The sequence below is a fragment of the Octodon degus genome, unplaced genomic scaffold (genome assembly GCF_000260255.1).
Source record: "Octodon degus isolate 3935 unplaced genomic scaffold, OctDeg1.0 scaffold00001, whole genome shotgun sequence".
NCBI lineage: Eukaryota > Metazoa > Chordata > Mammalia > Rodentia > Octodontidae > Octodon > Octodon degus.
Window position 1 is genome coordinate 8,736,251 of NW_004524577.1, and position 15,399 is coordinate 8,751,649.

Sequence of the window (15,399 nt, forward strand, 5' to 3'; positions counted from 1 at the left end):
TAAGTAGGTGCTTTAGACCACTGAGCCATCTCACCAGCCCCTTGAGCTCACTTTATAGTCCAGGCTGGCCTCAAACTTACAGCGAACTTCTTGCCTTAGCCTCAGTTCTGGGACTATAGGTGTCCAACACCATGCCTAGGTGTCACCTTTCATTCTTAGAATTGGAAAGGTTTACAGATATTTATTGAGGGAGGTGAGAGTGGTGGGGCTGGGATGGAGAATGTTTGGTCCAGATAGGAAGGCGAGTAGCAGAGGTGTTTTTGTTTTTATTTTTATTTATTTTTTTGGTGGAACCGGGGATTGAACTCAGGCCCTTGTGCTTGCCAGGGAGCGCTTATTCCACTGAGCCATCTCCCTGGCCCCCAGTTTGTTTTTTTTTTAAATGAGGTGTTTTGTTTTGACTAAAGCCTTGGTGAATACTTTCAGTATTCCCTAAAACCTCACATAAAGGCTCTGGTGTGTGTTTGGCAGTTTGTTGGTTTGTTTTTCCAGTACGGGGGATTGAGCTCAGGACTTTGTGCTTGCCAGGCAAGCACTTACTCTACTGAGCTATTTTCTCAGCCCTTTTGTTCATTTTTGAGCTGGAGCCTATAGTTGTGTGCCCAACCTGGCCCAAACTTGGGTGCTCCAGCAATCTTTTTGCTTCTTGCTACAAGTGCATGCTACTTTGCTGGGCTGTCTGTAACGGGTTGGTTGGTTGGTTTTCTTTTTCTTTTTTTTTTTTTTTTTTTGTATTTTAGGGAAGGGTCTACAGGTTGTTCAGGGTCTCATTACTAGATCACACTCATAGAGATTTGCCTGTTTACAGCCTCCCAAGAGCTGGGATTACAGGTGGGTTCTACTACACCCAGTCTCAGTTGACTCTCAGCTGACCCGGGAGGCGGGGTCGGCACTACAGGCCAGGAATCAAATCCCCGGCCCCTGGGTGGGTGGGTCGGTCCGTCGGTTGGTCGGTTTTCTGAGACAGGGTCTTGCTATATACATAGTTCAGGCTGGCCTTGAACTTACTGGCCTAGAACTTGTGATCCTCCTGTGTCTACTCCTCAAGTGCTGGCATCACAGTATCACTGCGACCACTCCTGGCCTGCCTGGCAGTTTTAAGTGATAGAGAATCATGGCTTAATTCTGTCTATATGGAAAACAATAACTGGTTTTAAATGAAGAGTGGATCATTTGAAGGTAAAATTCATGTTCTGCATGTAAGAAGAGGGTAAATGAGTGATGTTTGGGTGTGTCTGCTCCAGCCCACTGCTGGAGGGAGACTTAGCATCTTTAGTAGTAGGAGGGAAGGCCTAGAGCTCTTTGCAGGCCCCATCTGTTGGTTCTTTTTTTTTTGTTTTGTTTTGTTTTTGGCGGTAGGGGATTGAACTCAGGACCTTGTGCTTGCCAGGCAGGCGCTTATTTTACTGAGCTGTCTCCCCGGCCTGTTGGTTTTATAGACATTCAATTCTGTGAGAATTACTGAGAACTACTGAACTAGGAGACAGTTTTCAAACTGAATGCATGGTACTTCATTGTACTGTAGAATATGACTACTAATGTGAGTCACCTTAAAGGTGGGGAATGGCTAAAAAAAAAAAAGTGGGAATGGTGAATTAAATTTCACAAACCATGCTCTCATTCACAAAACGTTGGACTTGCTGAGACTCTTAGAGTGCTGGAGTTAGAAGCCTGCTTAACTTTGTTCAGACCTCATTTCATTTCATTTTTTTTTTTTTTTTTTTTGCGAAACCGGGGATTGAACTCAGGCCCTTCCACTTGCCAGGGAAGTGCTTATTCCACTGAGCCATCTCCCCAGCCCACCTCATTTCATTTTTGTAGCTTCAGTACCTGGAGCCTCTAGGTCCTCCATAAACACTGAATGAGTAAGTGCAGAACTGCAAAGGAGAGATCGGGAAGTGCTCAGTGGAAGTATTAAGCAGTTCACACTAGATTAATTTGTTCTTTCTGCAGTTGTACAACAAATAACTTATATTTTATACCTGGTAGTGTTTGTATGTTGGACATGTAGAAGAGAAGAAAGCTGAGTCTACCTTGTGGAGCTTACATTCTGAGTAGAAGAGCACAGCAATCAGGGAGGTAACACATCAGGGCTGCAAGACCAGCACTGACTGTCAAGGTAGCAGAGATTAGGAGATGCCAGTGGGAGTTGTGACAGGGAAGTGAACCCAAAGGCCAGGAGCTGGGTGCTGCTCACACATCAAATAGTACTGCCAGTGTTTATGTAGTTATTTGGCAAAGGTCTTTGTAAGCTGTAGGGCCCACAATGTGTAATTACCTAATTTGATCTTACAGTGCCCCTATGCAGCAGTCTGGATTGTTACCTTCTCTTTATAAAGGAGACCCTTGAGGCATGGGGAGAGGAATAGACTTGCCCAGGGCCTTGCTTCAGTCAGTGATGAAGTTGGGTCCCAAACTCAGTGCTTTTGGTCTTAAGCCTGGAACTTCTCAATGCCAGGAAAGAACTGGTGAATGTGGGAGTGTGGGAATTACAGTCTCCCCAAGAGCTGAGGTTGTCCCTGACTCTTCCCTGTGCCTGGCAGGTGCTATGACAAGCGTCTGTGGCCTCGCATGGACCTGAGCCGGCGGAAGTCACTGACACCACCTATGCTCAGCGGGGTGGTTCGCCGCCAACCCCGTGCCCTGGACCTCAGCTGGACAGGTGTCTCCAAGAAGCAGCTCATGTGGCTTCTGAATCGACTGCAAGGTAGGGGGAAGTAGTAAATCAGGATAGGGACAAGGCCAGGCCAAGGATGGAGTCTGTGACATACAGATGGGCTCTGTTTGGGAGAATGTTTTGAAGTTGGCTGTGTTCCTGAGTCTCACAGTGCATCAAGTATGCGCCTTTGACACAGATGTGTAAAAAAAAAAAATTGCTGGGCCGGGGGGGATGGCACAGTAGGATAAGCGCTTGACCGGCAAACGCAAGGATCTGAGTTCAATCCCTGGTTCCGCCAAAAAAAAAAAAAAAATGCTGCCCATTCATATCGGTGAAAACTTCACAACTCGAATGTTTGTAAGTTGGGGACTTACTGTATTGCTTTCTTTTCTTTTTTAATTTTTTTTTACATTTATTTATTTATTTATTTATGTGTGTGTGTGGGGGTGGCCAGCTCAGCCCACCAGGGGGCGGGGCTGGCTGGCATGTGGTGCTGGGGGATCGAACCGCGGTCCCTTTGCTTGGCTTAGCTTGTTCTAAGTAGGTGCTTTAGACCACTGAGCCATCGCGCCAGCCCCCTGTATTGCTTTCTGACACCTCCCCCAACATACAACAGGCCTACAGGAGTTGGTGCTTTCCGGCTGCTCCTGGCTCTCTGTCTCTGCCCTGGGCTCAGCCCCACTGCCAGCCCTTCGGCTCCTGGACCTCCGCTGGATTGAGGATGTTAAGGACTCCCAGCTCCGAGAACTGCTCTTGCCTCCACCAGACACCAAACCAGGTGCCATGTTGGTGTGCTCTTCTGTGGAATGGGTTGGCAAGATGGGAGTGTGGTCCTTCCGAGGCCTTCATGACTCATGCTGGGTGTTCAAGGAGTGGACGAAAAGGAAGCGAACATGCATTGGATATAGAGACCCTTCCTGAACTGTTTGTTCATTCACTGAAGTGCTGTGTGCTGTGAACTGTGTCTTGAAAGGACAGTGCTTTCCCGGGGAGTATGAGGCACAGTGTGAGCATATTGCTGGGTGGGAGGTCCATGCTGGCAGAAGCAGGAGCTGGGAGCAGAGGCCTGCTCACTTTGGAGTTCATAGGAAGGTGGAGGGGCAGGGCCCCTGGACTTCGGGGCTCTTTGGAAAGGCAGGAGAGATGGGATACCAGCTACATCCTCTCTGGCTCTCTTCTTTCCTCTGCCTTGGAACCAGAGGAATCATCCAGAAGGCCATATTTGCCCATGTCCCTGTGCTCTGTACTGCCATCATTTCCAGTACTCCTTGGATAAAGGCCAGTAGTTTTACCCCAGTTGCTGAGAACTAGTATAGTCTGGCTCCCACTGACTGCTGTCTCTTGTCTTGTCACCTAAGGCCTTTCCCCATTCCTATTTTTGCCTCTTATGCTCTGTCCTCCTCTATCTAATTGACACCTAAACCTCTCATCAGGCCTCAGTGTAAATGCCTCTTCTTAGAAGTCCCCAACTATCCCTTTCTCGTCCTCCTAGCATATTACTGTGCAGGTTTACTGGTGAAGATTGGTTTCCTCTCTGGTAGGCTCTTAGTAAGACAAGGACTATCTGCTTTCCCTGTGCCTTTTTTTTTTTTTTTTTTTACTTTTATTTATTTATTTGGTACAGTGTCTCACTGTGCAGCTCAGACTCGTAGTGGTCCTCTTTTTGGCGGAACTGAGGATTGAACTCTGGCCCTTGAGCTTGCCAGGGAAGTGCTTATTCTACTGAGCCATCTCCCTGGCCCCTTTCCCTGTATCTTACCTACTAGCAAGCTTAGTATCTGTTGAAAAAAAGAATTCAACGAACTAATAGACAGGAGAGATCCAGTTTTTGGGGAGGGTTCCCAAGGGGGGAACTCGGGGAACTTACTGGGCCCTGAAGTAAGAGAAAAAAGTATCTTCCTTCTGAAAGGTTCTTCATAGCAGTCTTTCTGGCTCCCTTCTTCCTGCCCCACTGCTCTTCACAACAGATCTTGAAAGGATGTAGGGATGCAGGATGCTTCCTATTTTCCAGTACTGAGCAAGCAGTTGAGTGATTATTGCAAGTCACACAAGCAGAGCTGGGCTAGAGCATTACCTGCTATCCACTCTTACTGGAATCAGTCTAAGCCAGAAAGAGAGGAGGGTGAGGTAGGGATTGGAACCACGTGTTCCATGAGGTGAGAGAGTGCCACCTGGCTGACAGACCAACATCTCTTCTGTGCTCAGTTCACTTTCTCTTTGTCTGGAGCTTGCAAAGAGGAGCTTTCCTGGCCCCTCAGGCTCTTAGGCTTGTGCAAATTCGGTCTTCACACTCACCTCTCCTGGCTCCCTGGTTTCCAGCAGGATTCATAAAATTCTACCTCCTAGCCCTTGCCCTCTGCCTAGTGTATTCCTCACCTACACTGGTACACTTTAAACCTTGAAGGCATGGCTTTAGTGCCACTCCCTCCTTACTGGCCCACTTCCCACTGCCAAGCCACAAGTGACCTCTCTTTGCTCCAGTGGCTGTTAGCTGTGGTATAGGTTGAGGGCATCTGCAAATGTTCCCCCTCTCAGTACTCTCAGATCCTAGGACCAGGAAGAGAGACTAGAATCTAGGGCAGTGATGGCAAACTTTGGAGTCTGCAGTAACACCCAGCTGGTTGCAGTCAAGAGTGCCAGAAGCTTGCCACTACTGAGGATGTGCCAAGTTGCACATACACAGAGGTAGCCTGGCATGTAACAAGTGATACGTTGGTGCAGGAGGTCAGGGTGGCAGTAGCTACTGTAGCCAGTAGTCACCAGGTGGGCTGAGTGCCCAGTAATGTGGTATCTGACATTCATTGAAGAAAAATTTTAGGGGCCAGGGAGATGGCTCAGTGGAAAAAGTGCTTCCCTGGCAAGTGGAAGGGCCTGAGTTCAATCCCTGGTTCTGCCAACAAAAGAAAAAAAAATGTTAGCACTATGCAGATTTCATGAAACGCTTAGAGGGAAGGTTTTGTGAATCTGGCATCTGATGGAGTTTTTGTCTGGCAGGCAGGTAGCCTTGTGTTGAGAGTTTGGATGTAGTCACCCAGCCTGGGTCTCTTGGCCCTGCTGTTTCCTAGTTGTGTGATCTTGGACAGAAGGCTTTATGGTGTGAGCCTCAGTTTTCCCATCTGTCAACATGGATGATGATCAGAGAACTTGTCTCCCAAGGCTGGCATTCTTAAAGTTTTGAGCTTTGGCTCAGTGGCATTAATATAGGAAGAACTGGTCAACAGTAAACTCCACTGGGTGTGGTAACGCATACCTATAGTCCCAGCACTTGGAGGCTGAGGCAGGAGGATCCCTATTTCCCTATTTCAAGGCCAGCCTGTACTTTACAAAGCAAGATACTGTCTCAAAAAATTTAAAACATAAAAGCCAACCTGAAGCATTCACACTAGAACTGTTAGAACTGCAGGGTGGAGGCTGCAGAGGAGGAGGGCAGAATATGTGCTTTGAGTTTAAGGAGGTGGCAGAGAGCGCTTCACCCTTGAGGTGAGGAAGAGGAAGCCTTTGCTCTCAGACCTGAAAGTTGGGCAGGGATGGTCTCTTGTGCAGAACCCCTTGTGGAGAGTTGGCGTTTTTTGTTCTGTTTTAAAGATTGATTGATTGATTGATTTGGGGCTGGAGAGATAGCTCAGTGGAATAAGTACTTGCCTGGCAAGCGAAAGGACCTGAGTTCAATCCCTGGTTCTGCCAAAAAAAAAAAAAAAAAAAAAAAAAAATGATTGATTGATTGATTGATTGATTGATTTGGTACAGGGTCTTGCTGCACAGCTCAGACTCATAGTGATCCTCCTGTCTCAGCCTCCCCGGTGCTGGGATTACAGGTGCGTACCACTACACCTGGTTTCAGTGGCTGGCATGGCATTGGTACCCAGGGATTGGATCTGGGTCCCTCTGCTTGCTAGGCCGGTGCTTAGACCACCACGCTATCTCCCTGGCCCCAGTAGCCCAATGTTTCAAGGTGAGAGAGAGGAATTGGGAGCTGAGCCATGGAGTAGACTTGACAGAAATGGAATGTTATACCAACAAGACTGGATTTCTTTGAGTTGTTCTCAGTTTCTAGTGGAGAGACATTGCCTCATTTGTATTTGAAACAAATTCTCTGAGTGCCAGAAGAGATCAGAAGGAGTGAGAAGACAGGAGCAGCTCAAAAAAAGTGGTGTGGACTTAGTGGTGCCCGAGGGGACTGGAGGGCTCCAGATGGTGACTCAGTGATTATGGGAGGGAGGAGTGGAGTGTGGGGTGGTTGTCTTTTTAAGGATTCCTGTGTTGAGTGAGTGGATGAAAATCTGTTGAGCATCCTACATTGTCTTAGTTGCTGGGGCTGCCACAGTGAAGAAAATGTCCTGCCTTCCTGGCCCTCACATTCTCATGGGGAGAGGAAGGTTAATATGAAAAATGTACATATATATCCCAGATACTAAGGGGAGGTACAGGGATGGGTGGGAGTCGAGGAATGCTTCAGATGCCTCTTGGAGGCCTCACAGCAGTGGCGGAGATGTGAGCCGAGGAGAGGAGGTGGTACTGGTATTGGGGAGCAGAGCAGAACCACTTGAGGCAGATGGTGGGAGCAGCTTTAGGGGGTGCTGAGGAACATGAATGGGGAGCCATAGTGGTTGGGGTAGGGACGGGTGGCCAGGAGTGCTGATTCTCTTCCTCTGTCCAGGGCAAACAGAGAGCCGTGGGCGGCTGCAGGGGGTGGCTGAGCTGCGCCTGGCAGGCCTGGAGCTCACAGATGCCTCCCTGAGGCTCCTGCTGCGCCATGCACCCCAGCTGAGCGCCCTGGATCTGAGCCACTGCGCCCACGTTGGAGACCCCAGTGTCCACCTCCTCACAGCTCCCACATCCCCACTCCGAGAGACCCTGGTGCACCTCAATCTCGCCGGTAAGCGTGGCCCCTGTCCATCCTGTGAGCCTTTTGGTCTCTGGCCAGCATCTCCTGCCTGCTTCTTTGCCTGGTCTCAGCTGCCACTGCCCCATTCCCAGGTTGCCATCGCCTCACGGACCACTGCCTCCCGCTCTTCCGACGCTGCCCGCGTCTCCGCCGCCTAGACCTGCGCTCCTGCCGCCAGCTCTCTCCTGAAGCTTGTGCCCGGCTGGCAGCTGCTGGGCCCCCTGGCCCCTTCCGCTGCCCCGAGGAGAAGCTACTTCTCAAGGACAGCTAGTTGGGTGCCCCCCACCCTCCCCCAGGACTCATTGGGAGCCTGGACCTCGGGCCTTCATTTCACCCCCTGCTAAGAGGCCAGGTTGCCCACCTCATGACTTGGGTTCCTCCCCAGGGCCTGGAGCCAGCCTCTTCCCTTTTCCCCCCTGCACTGATATCTCCGGGGGTCTCCTTCCCACCCTCCCTCTTCCGCCTGCTTCATTGTCCATCCCCTGGGGGTGTGGGTCAGAGGTCCTGGGGGTGCCGAGCCAAAGGGACAGTGGGAGGGGGTTGAAGTGCAAGTTGAGGGAGGGAGAATGGGAAGGGGGTGTGTGCATACAGGACCCTGGGGGCCAGGGCCTGGGGAGGTGGCAGATGGGTGGGGGAGGGGACAGCAGATCACCCAGGGTTCAGGGAACAAAGACCAGATAGTGGGGTGGGGGGTGGGGCAAAAAGGGAAACCAGAGGAGCAATTTGGGGATCCAGGAGTCAGAGGTAGAGGGACCTGGGCAGCCAGGTTGAGGGACGAGAGTGGGTGTGGGGGCAGTAGTGGCCCACTGGGGGTCACCCCTCTCCTTCCCCCTGCCCAGATTTCAGTTCCTTCCCTCACCCTGACTCCTTGAACGTCACTGAAAATGGCAGCTATTGCGAGGAGTGGGGGCCACGGGCCTACCTGCCGCTCAGCTCGTGGCCCAGGGGAGTGGTGAGGGGGTAACCCCAGCCCCTGCCAGCCTCTCCGCACAATACTTGAACATTCATCTGTACTGAAGTGTTACTTGAACCGGGGGAACCTTGAACCTGGGGGAGCCTGAGTGGGATCTGCAGCTTGGACTGAGACTGGACTGTGGGTGGCATGCGGTGAGCACCGAATACCCCAGCTCCAGCCTGCTAGACCCGAGTTGGGGGTGTGGTGTGTCAGGCCGCGGATGGGGAAGATGGGACTCCTCCAGCTTGGCTCTTCCCACTCTTTCATCGTCATGGAAGCATATAACCCATTTGCCCAGGGAACTGCCACTCCTGGTTGCCATGGAAACAGCAGCCAACGGACACCTCCCTATGCCAGTGCTAAGGCTGGAAATGGTCCCTCTTAGTTGCCATGGGAACTTAGTAACAGATTCTCGGCCTTCCTCTCCCTTACCCTTCACTCCGTTGTGCGGGTGGGGTTTCGGGTGGCCAAGGGGGAGCCGTGTTGTACCGTGGGGGGAATCTTATCCACATACCTCAGGTAACGGGGAGGCGCGAGGGTGGGGGGAGGGACTGGGCGGACCAAAGGCCGGAGGGGGAGGGGGCCCTGGGGACGGCGAAATGCTTGAGGAGGCCGCTTGTGGAAGGGGGACAAGGCAGCCCCACGAGGGCAAGTGGGGGACCCAGCCGGGTTGGGCCCCTGGGTCCCGGTTCTGTACAATATGGTTTGCTATAAAACTCAAACTTCCAGCCGGGACCACCGAGTGTGTGTGTGGGTGAAGTGAGGCTTTCAGAGTGGCACCTACTGCGGTCCCTGCAAAGGATTGGCTCACTTTTGCCCAATTCTCTCTTTGGGGAGGGGCCTAGGATTCTGAGTACCTGGTAGTTCATGCTGCAGGTGTTCTGAGAGCTGGGAACGAAGACTCTGGGAAGTCGACTCGCGTTTAGGCGTCTGGGCATATTGGGGGTGGGGGTGGGGGTCCTGTGGGACTTCTGCCTCCAGCCAGGGACTGCGGGGTCTCGTCCCGGGCTCCACCCCGTCATGTGGTCGCCTGACTCCGCCTCTGCCCCAGTTCCTGTTTCACTTGCAGCCGTCCGCTCCGGCCATCGAGGCTGCCCATTGACGCCGGCCGGGCTCCGCGGGGCCGCGTCTTCGCTGGCGCGTGACGCTGCGCTCCCGCTAGCCCCGTCGGGGAATGGGGCCTCCCCCTAGCTTGGGCCGAATCTCCGGGGTCCCCGAGGTGCCTCGGCCCCACCGTAACCATCCCCAGAATGAGGGGCGGTGAGGGGGACGCGGCCGAGCAGGCCCCGCTGAACCCTGAGGTCGAGAGTCCCGCGGGCTCGGCCACGTACCGGGAGTTCGTGCACCGCGGCTACCTGGACCTCATGGGGGCCAGTCAGCACTCGCTGCGGGCGCTCAGCTGGCGCCGCCTCTACCTCAGCCGGGCCAAGCTCAAGGCCTCCAGCCGCACGTCCGCCCTGCTGTCGGGCTTCGCCATGGTGAGGGGCCGCAGGGCTGGGGCTCGGGGTCCGGGCGAAGTGGACGGGGCTTGAGGAAAGGCAAAGGTGTTCTCTAACGGGTAAATGGAGCCCACCGCCCAAGAGACTAAAGAGGTCCTTTTCTATTTGGGGAGGCGTGTAAACAGGACCCTGGGAATACAAACTGGGTTGTAGGAACGTTAATCTCAAAGGTGTGGGGAAAGTAATTCCTGGCAGAAGTAGTTACTAAGTCTTCCTGCGTTTCAAAGGGAACTCCGCTGGGTGAGGGCTATGTCAACTGCTCTGGGAAACTAAACTGCAGGGAGGGGTCGCTTAACTGAAGGAGGACTTGTCCAAGGAAGGGGACTACGCCCTATAAGCTTCAAGAGTGCAAGCCTCTCAGAAGCACTCTGAGAAGATGGGTCCCTGTGGGAAAGGAACCTGATGGTTTTCCAGCTGATAAATTGCAGCTGTAGGAGGATGATAGCAGCTAACGGTCCCAGCAGTAGTCTCAGGAAGTGGGACCAAGGAAGGTCTCTGCACAGAAGCAACAGATAAGTTATTAAGTCGCGGCTTCTCCCTGCTAGTGGCTGGCAGTGTGACCTGGGACGGGCCTCTGCTCCCTCTGACGAGTGGGAAGTAGGCTGCATCTTCTGTAGCCTGGCAAGCACACACCCAGCATGAGCTGTGACTTGTCACCAGGAACCCTAGATCTGGACGGGTCAGAGCAAGACCACACAGCAGGTATAGCTCAGAGCAACACGCTAGTTGGACAGGTGTGGAAACTGAGGGTCACCAAGGGTTCTTAGCAGGGGAGAAGTGTAGAAGGAAGCCCTGTTCGTCTAGGGCAGTGATGGCGAATCTTTCAGAGCTTTCAATGATGCAAACAGCTTGCTGCGCCAGGGATGCCATCACCATCTAGGGGTTCCCTACCATCATCACAGTGAGGAGTAGGAGAAGGCGGGCAGTGGGGCTCCTTTACGAATGTGTTCCTGTATGGACAGCAAAGGCAGCGGAGGTGACTTGGGTTAGTCCCTGCTGCTCGGTGCCACAGCCTCTGTGACAGGAATGATGGGAAATCTGTAACCCTATGGGTCATCCTATGCCACCAGTGGTGGCAGACCTATGGCATATACTGCAATGCAACTGGCTGTATCATAGAAAGCTCTCACAAAAATAAGACAAAACAACCCCAAACATTTAGGGCTGGGAAGATGGCTCAGTGGAATAAACACTTCCTGGCAAGGGCAGGGGCCTGACTTCAATCCCCAGTTCCACCAAGAAAAAAAAAGCTCTCAAAAGTTTGCCAGCACTGTCCTAGACCTAAGTTCTCTGTGGGACTTTCCAGGACCCACAGACCAGCCCACTCCGTAGTTGGAGGATGATATCTGGGGGCTGGGAGTTGGCCCTTCGCTATCTGTACAGACTGCACAGGAAAGGGAACAGTCACTGAGAAACCTAGCTGAGCAGGGTCAGCCTCTTGGTCCAGTGTGCAGTCTAAAGGACAATCTGGCCTGCTATAGAACTTGCAAGTTGCTGAGGTGACGACAGCTTCAGAGTCAAGGCATCCGAAGGATCAAAAGACTAGGTGTGTAGGTTCTGGAGGCAGGCCTGACCCTAGTTGGTGGGGAATAACAAGGCTGGGCCAGGCCCTGGGAGGAACCAGAACTAACAAGCTTGGCCCAGATCCCTTTTTCTGGAAAACACCTGCTGACATCCACCATGGCCCAGTTTCTCAAAATATTCAGCCTTGTATTCCTGCCATCCCAGCTAAGCTGTGCATCTCCCTTCTCCCAGCCCCACAGCAGTGTAACACAGACAGGGAAGGAGCCAGATTCTGAAACTCAGGTGACCCGAGTTAGAATAACATCACACAAATCATATTCAACTCTACGAGGAATTGTGCTCAGGGCTGGGGCGGTGACTCAGTACGATAAGTGCTTCCCTGCTTCCCTGGCAAGCACAAGGGTTCTTGAGTTCAATCCCTGGTTCTGAAAAAGAAAAAAAAAAGAATTGTGCTCAGAGCTTATGTGCATCACCTCTGTTATCTTTTTTTTATTATTTTAACATTTATTGTGTGTGTGTGTGTGTATGTGTGTGTGTGTGTGGCCAGCTCAGCCCACCAGGGGGCGCGGCTGGCATGTGGTGCTGGAGGATTGAACCGCAGTCCCTGTGCTTTGCCAAGCTTGTTCCAAGTAGGTGCTTTAGACCACTGAGCCATCTCTCCAGCCCCACCTCTGTTATCTTGCAAAATAAGTAACGCTGCAGTGACCATTTTTATGAGAAATCTGAATCAGAGATGTTAGGATACCAACCCAAGGTCCCATAATAAATAAATGGCAGGATTTGTATTTAAGCAATGTGGCTCTAGAGCCCACATTTATACATCATTAAAGCAAGGTCATCAATTTAATATTATTTTGTTATTTTTGGCAGTACCAGGAATTGAACTCAGGAGCCTGCGCTTGCCAGGCAAGAGCTTAGTCTACGGAGCTATGTCCCCAGCCCAAGGTCACCAATTTAAATATTTGCAAAGGCCAGGTGCCAGGGAGACAGCTCAGTAGAATAAGTGCTTTCTTGGTAAGCACAAGGGCCTGAGTTCAATCCCTGGTTCCACCAAAAAAAAAAAAAAGCAAAGGCCAGGCAGAGAATATGAATGTCAAGTTGGCCAAATGGGGGAGTTAATTAAACGACCCCCTGGACTGTCCAAAGGAAAGGACCATAATTCAATTTGTGTGTGTGTTGGGGGGGGGAATGACCGGGGATTGAACTCAGGCCTCTGCGCTTGCCAGGCAAGTGCTTATTCCACTGAGCCATCTCCCCGGCCCCCCAGTGCAACTCTTTTTTTTTTTTTTTTTTTTTGGCAGAACTGGAGATTGAACTCAGGCCTTTGTGCTTGCCAGGCAAGTGCTTATTCCATTGAGCCATCTCCCCAGCCCCCCCCCCATTCAACTCTTAAGTAACAGTGATCATACAAGAATGTGATCTGGTGTAATCAGGTCTTCCAATTTCAGTAATTTCATAATAGGCATATTTACATGAAATCTCCTGAGGGTTGGTTGTTTTTTTTTTTCTTTTTTACTTTTTGGTGATAGGATTTGGATATATATAGTTCAGGCTGACCTTGAGCTCACTATGTAGCTGAGGCTGGCCTAGAACTTGTGGCAGTCCTCTTCAGCTGGGATTACAGGAGTTATCAATACATGCAGCAAAAATGAGCCATACTTTTTCTTCCTTTTTTTTTGGAGACAGGATCTTGCCTACAGTTCAGGCTGGCCTTGAGCTCACTTTGTGGCCCAGGCTGGTCTCAAATTCACAACTATCCTCCTGCCTCAGCCTCCCTACTGGGATTATAGGTGTCTGCCACCACACCTGGCCATACTTTTTTTTTTCCATTCATTAATTCATTTATTTATTTTTTTTGCGGAACCAGGGATTGAACTCAGGTCCTTGTGCTTGCCAGCCAAGTGCTTATTCTACTGGGCTATCTCTCTAGCCCCATGCTTTTTTTTTTTTTTAAACAGAATCTTGCTCAGTAGCCCAGGATGGCCTTGAACTCACTATGTAGTCTAGTTTAGAACACTGCAATCCTCCTACCTCAGCCTCCTGAGTGCTCAGATTACCGGCATGTGCCATCATGTCTAGCTCTTGAGCTTTAAAAGTTGGCAGGTGATGACCTAAATGTACTGTCGCAGTGCTGTTTGCTTAGGACTTGGCCCTGCAGCTAGTTGGTTTGTGCCCTTTATTATAGAACCCCTTGCCACTCTCCACACACAAGCCTTCCTGTTTCATCCTCCAAAAGACGGGCTTTCAAAGCACTCTTTTTAAAAAAATTGTTTTTAAAAAATATATTTGGTATAGGGTCTCACTATGCAGCTCAGACTCATAGTGATCCTGTTCTCAGACTCCCTAGCACTGGGATTCCAGGTGTGTGCCACCTTGCCTGGACTCAGTCACTGGCTCAGCTTGTCCTGGGGCGGGGTCAGTGTGACGTGGGGTACTGGAGATCAAATCCTGGTTTCTGTGCTTGCCTGAGCAGGCACTTAGTCCACTGAGCTGACTCACACTCTTCAACACTGAGAATTCTGTTATTGATGTGAGTGTTCCTATTTTAAGTGACAAAGATTATTTAATAGAATGGTTTTAGCAGGTGTGCATGCCTGTAATCCTAGCACTTGGGAGGCTGAAGCAGGAGGATCATTGCAAGTTTGAGACCAGCCTGGGGTGCAAAGTGAGCCCAAGGTCAGCCTGAACTGCCTAGCAAGACCTTGTCTCAAAAAGGAGGGCCAGCCAGATAGCTCAGCGGATTAAAGCATTTGCATAGGCAGAGGCAGGGACCCCATTAGATTCCCCCAGTGCCAGCCCCACCCCCAGGGTGCACTGAAATGGTGATTGAGATGGTGTGGTGAAAAGAAAAAGAAAAAAAAAAAAATGGGGCCAGAGAGATGGCTCAGTAGAATAAGCGCTTCCCTGGCAAGCGCAAGGGCTTGAGTTCAATCCCCAGTTCCAAAAAAAAAAGGGATGGCGTGGTGGGTGGTGGTGGTGCTTGGGAGGCTGCAAAATGGATCACTAGAGTCCAGTCTGTGTATAAGACCTTGTAGACTCGCTACTAAATACATTAAAAAAATTTTTTTTAAACCAAAATATTGGGGGCTGGGGAGATGGCTCCGTAGAATAAGTGCTTGCCTGGCAGGCACAAGGACCTGAGGTCAATCCCGGGTTCTGCAAAAAAAAAAAAAAGCAATTTTTCCAGGCATGGTGTTGGATGCCTGTAATTCTGGTACTCAGGCAGCTCAGAAGAACTGCTTTGAATTCAAGGCTAGCATGGGCTACAGAATAAGTTCAAGGCTAGTTTGAACTACATAGTGAGACCCTGTCTCAAAAAGAAAACACAGTTGGCAATTTATTTTTTAAAAAGCACTGTTGGCAAAGCATGTCTGCTATCCGACTTTGAATTGTAATGTGCCAATTTCCAAACTCTGGCCTTGGAGTTTTTTTAAAAAAAATCTATTTGGTATAGGGTCTCACTACACAGCTCATACTCTTAATGATCCTCCTGTCTCAGACTCCCCAGAACTGGAATTACAGGCATGTGCCACCACACTGTTGCATATCGAGCCCAGGTCCTTGCGCTTGCCAGGCGGGCACGTAGCCCGCTGAGCTATCTCCCCGGCTCTGGGCATTGGATCTTAGCATCAACTACTATGCAAACACCATAGTCCCAGCACTGTTTGTAGCATTCAATGTGTGTTATTTAATTTTTCCAACAATCACATATGGCAAGTAGGTACTACTTTTAATCCCCCATTTTCCAAATAGGAGACTGAGGCACAAGGAGAACTAAATCACTTGCTTAAGATTATATAGCTGCCAAGGAGATAGCTTGGTAGAATAAGCACCTTCCTGGCAAGCAAAAGGTCCTGAGTTCAATCCCCGGTACCAC

At 50.7% G+C, this 15,399-nt stretch overlaps 2 protein-coding genes across 7 annotated transcripts in view; both read left to right on the forward strand.

Annotated features, from left to right (window-relative positions):
- Window positions 1-9,018, forward strand: part of Fbxl19 (F-box and leucine rich repeat protein 19) — a 27,381-nt gene extending 18,363 nt beyond the window's left edge. For all 6 annotated transcript variants that reach the window (XM_023723549.1, XM_004622981.2, XM_023723580.1 and 3 more), the window contains 4 exons: window positions 2,544-2,707; window positions 3,276-3,437; window positions 7,317-7,535; window positions 7,637-9,018. In XM_023723549.1, the coding sequence (XP_023579317.1) occupies window positions 2,544-2,707; window positions 3,276-3,437; window positions 7,317-7,535; window positions 7,637-7,815 (724 nt within the window). In that variant the 3' untranslated portion in view covers window positions 7,816-9,018. The remainder of the gene's footprint in view (window positions 1-2,543; window positions 2,708-3,275; window positions 3,438-7,316; window positions 7,536-7,636) is intronic.
- Window positions 9,019-9,562: 544 nt separating this feature from the next.
- The window catches only part of Orai3 (ORAI calcium release-activated calcium modulator 3), an 8,800-nt gene continuing 2,963 nt past the window's right edge, over window positions 9,563-15,399 (forward strand). Inside the window, exon 1 of the mRNA XM_004622983.2 lies at window positions 9,563-9,977. Within this exon, the coding sequence (XP_004623040.1) occupies window positions 9,750-9,977 (228 nt within the window). The 5' untranslated portion in view covers window positions 9,563-9,749. The remainder of the gene's footprint in view (window positions 9,978-15,399) is intronic.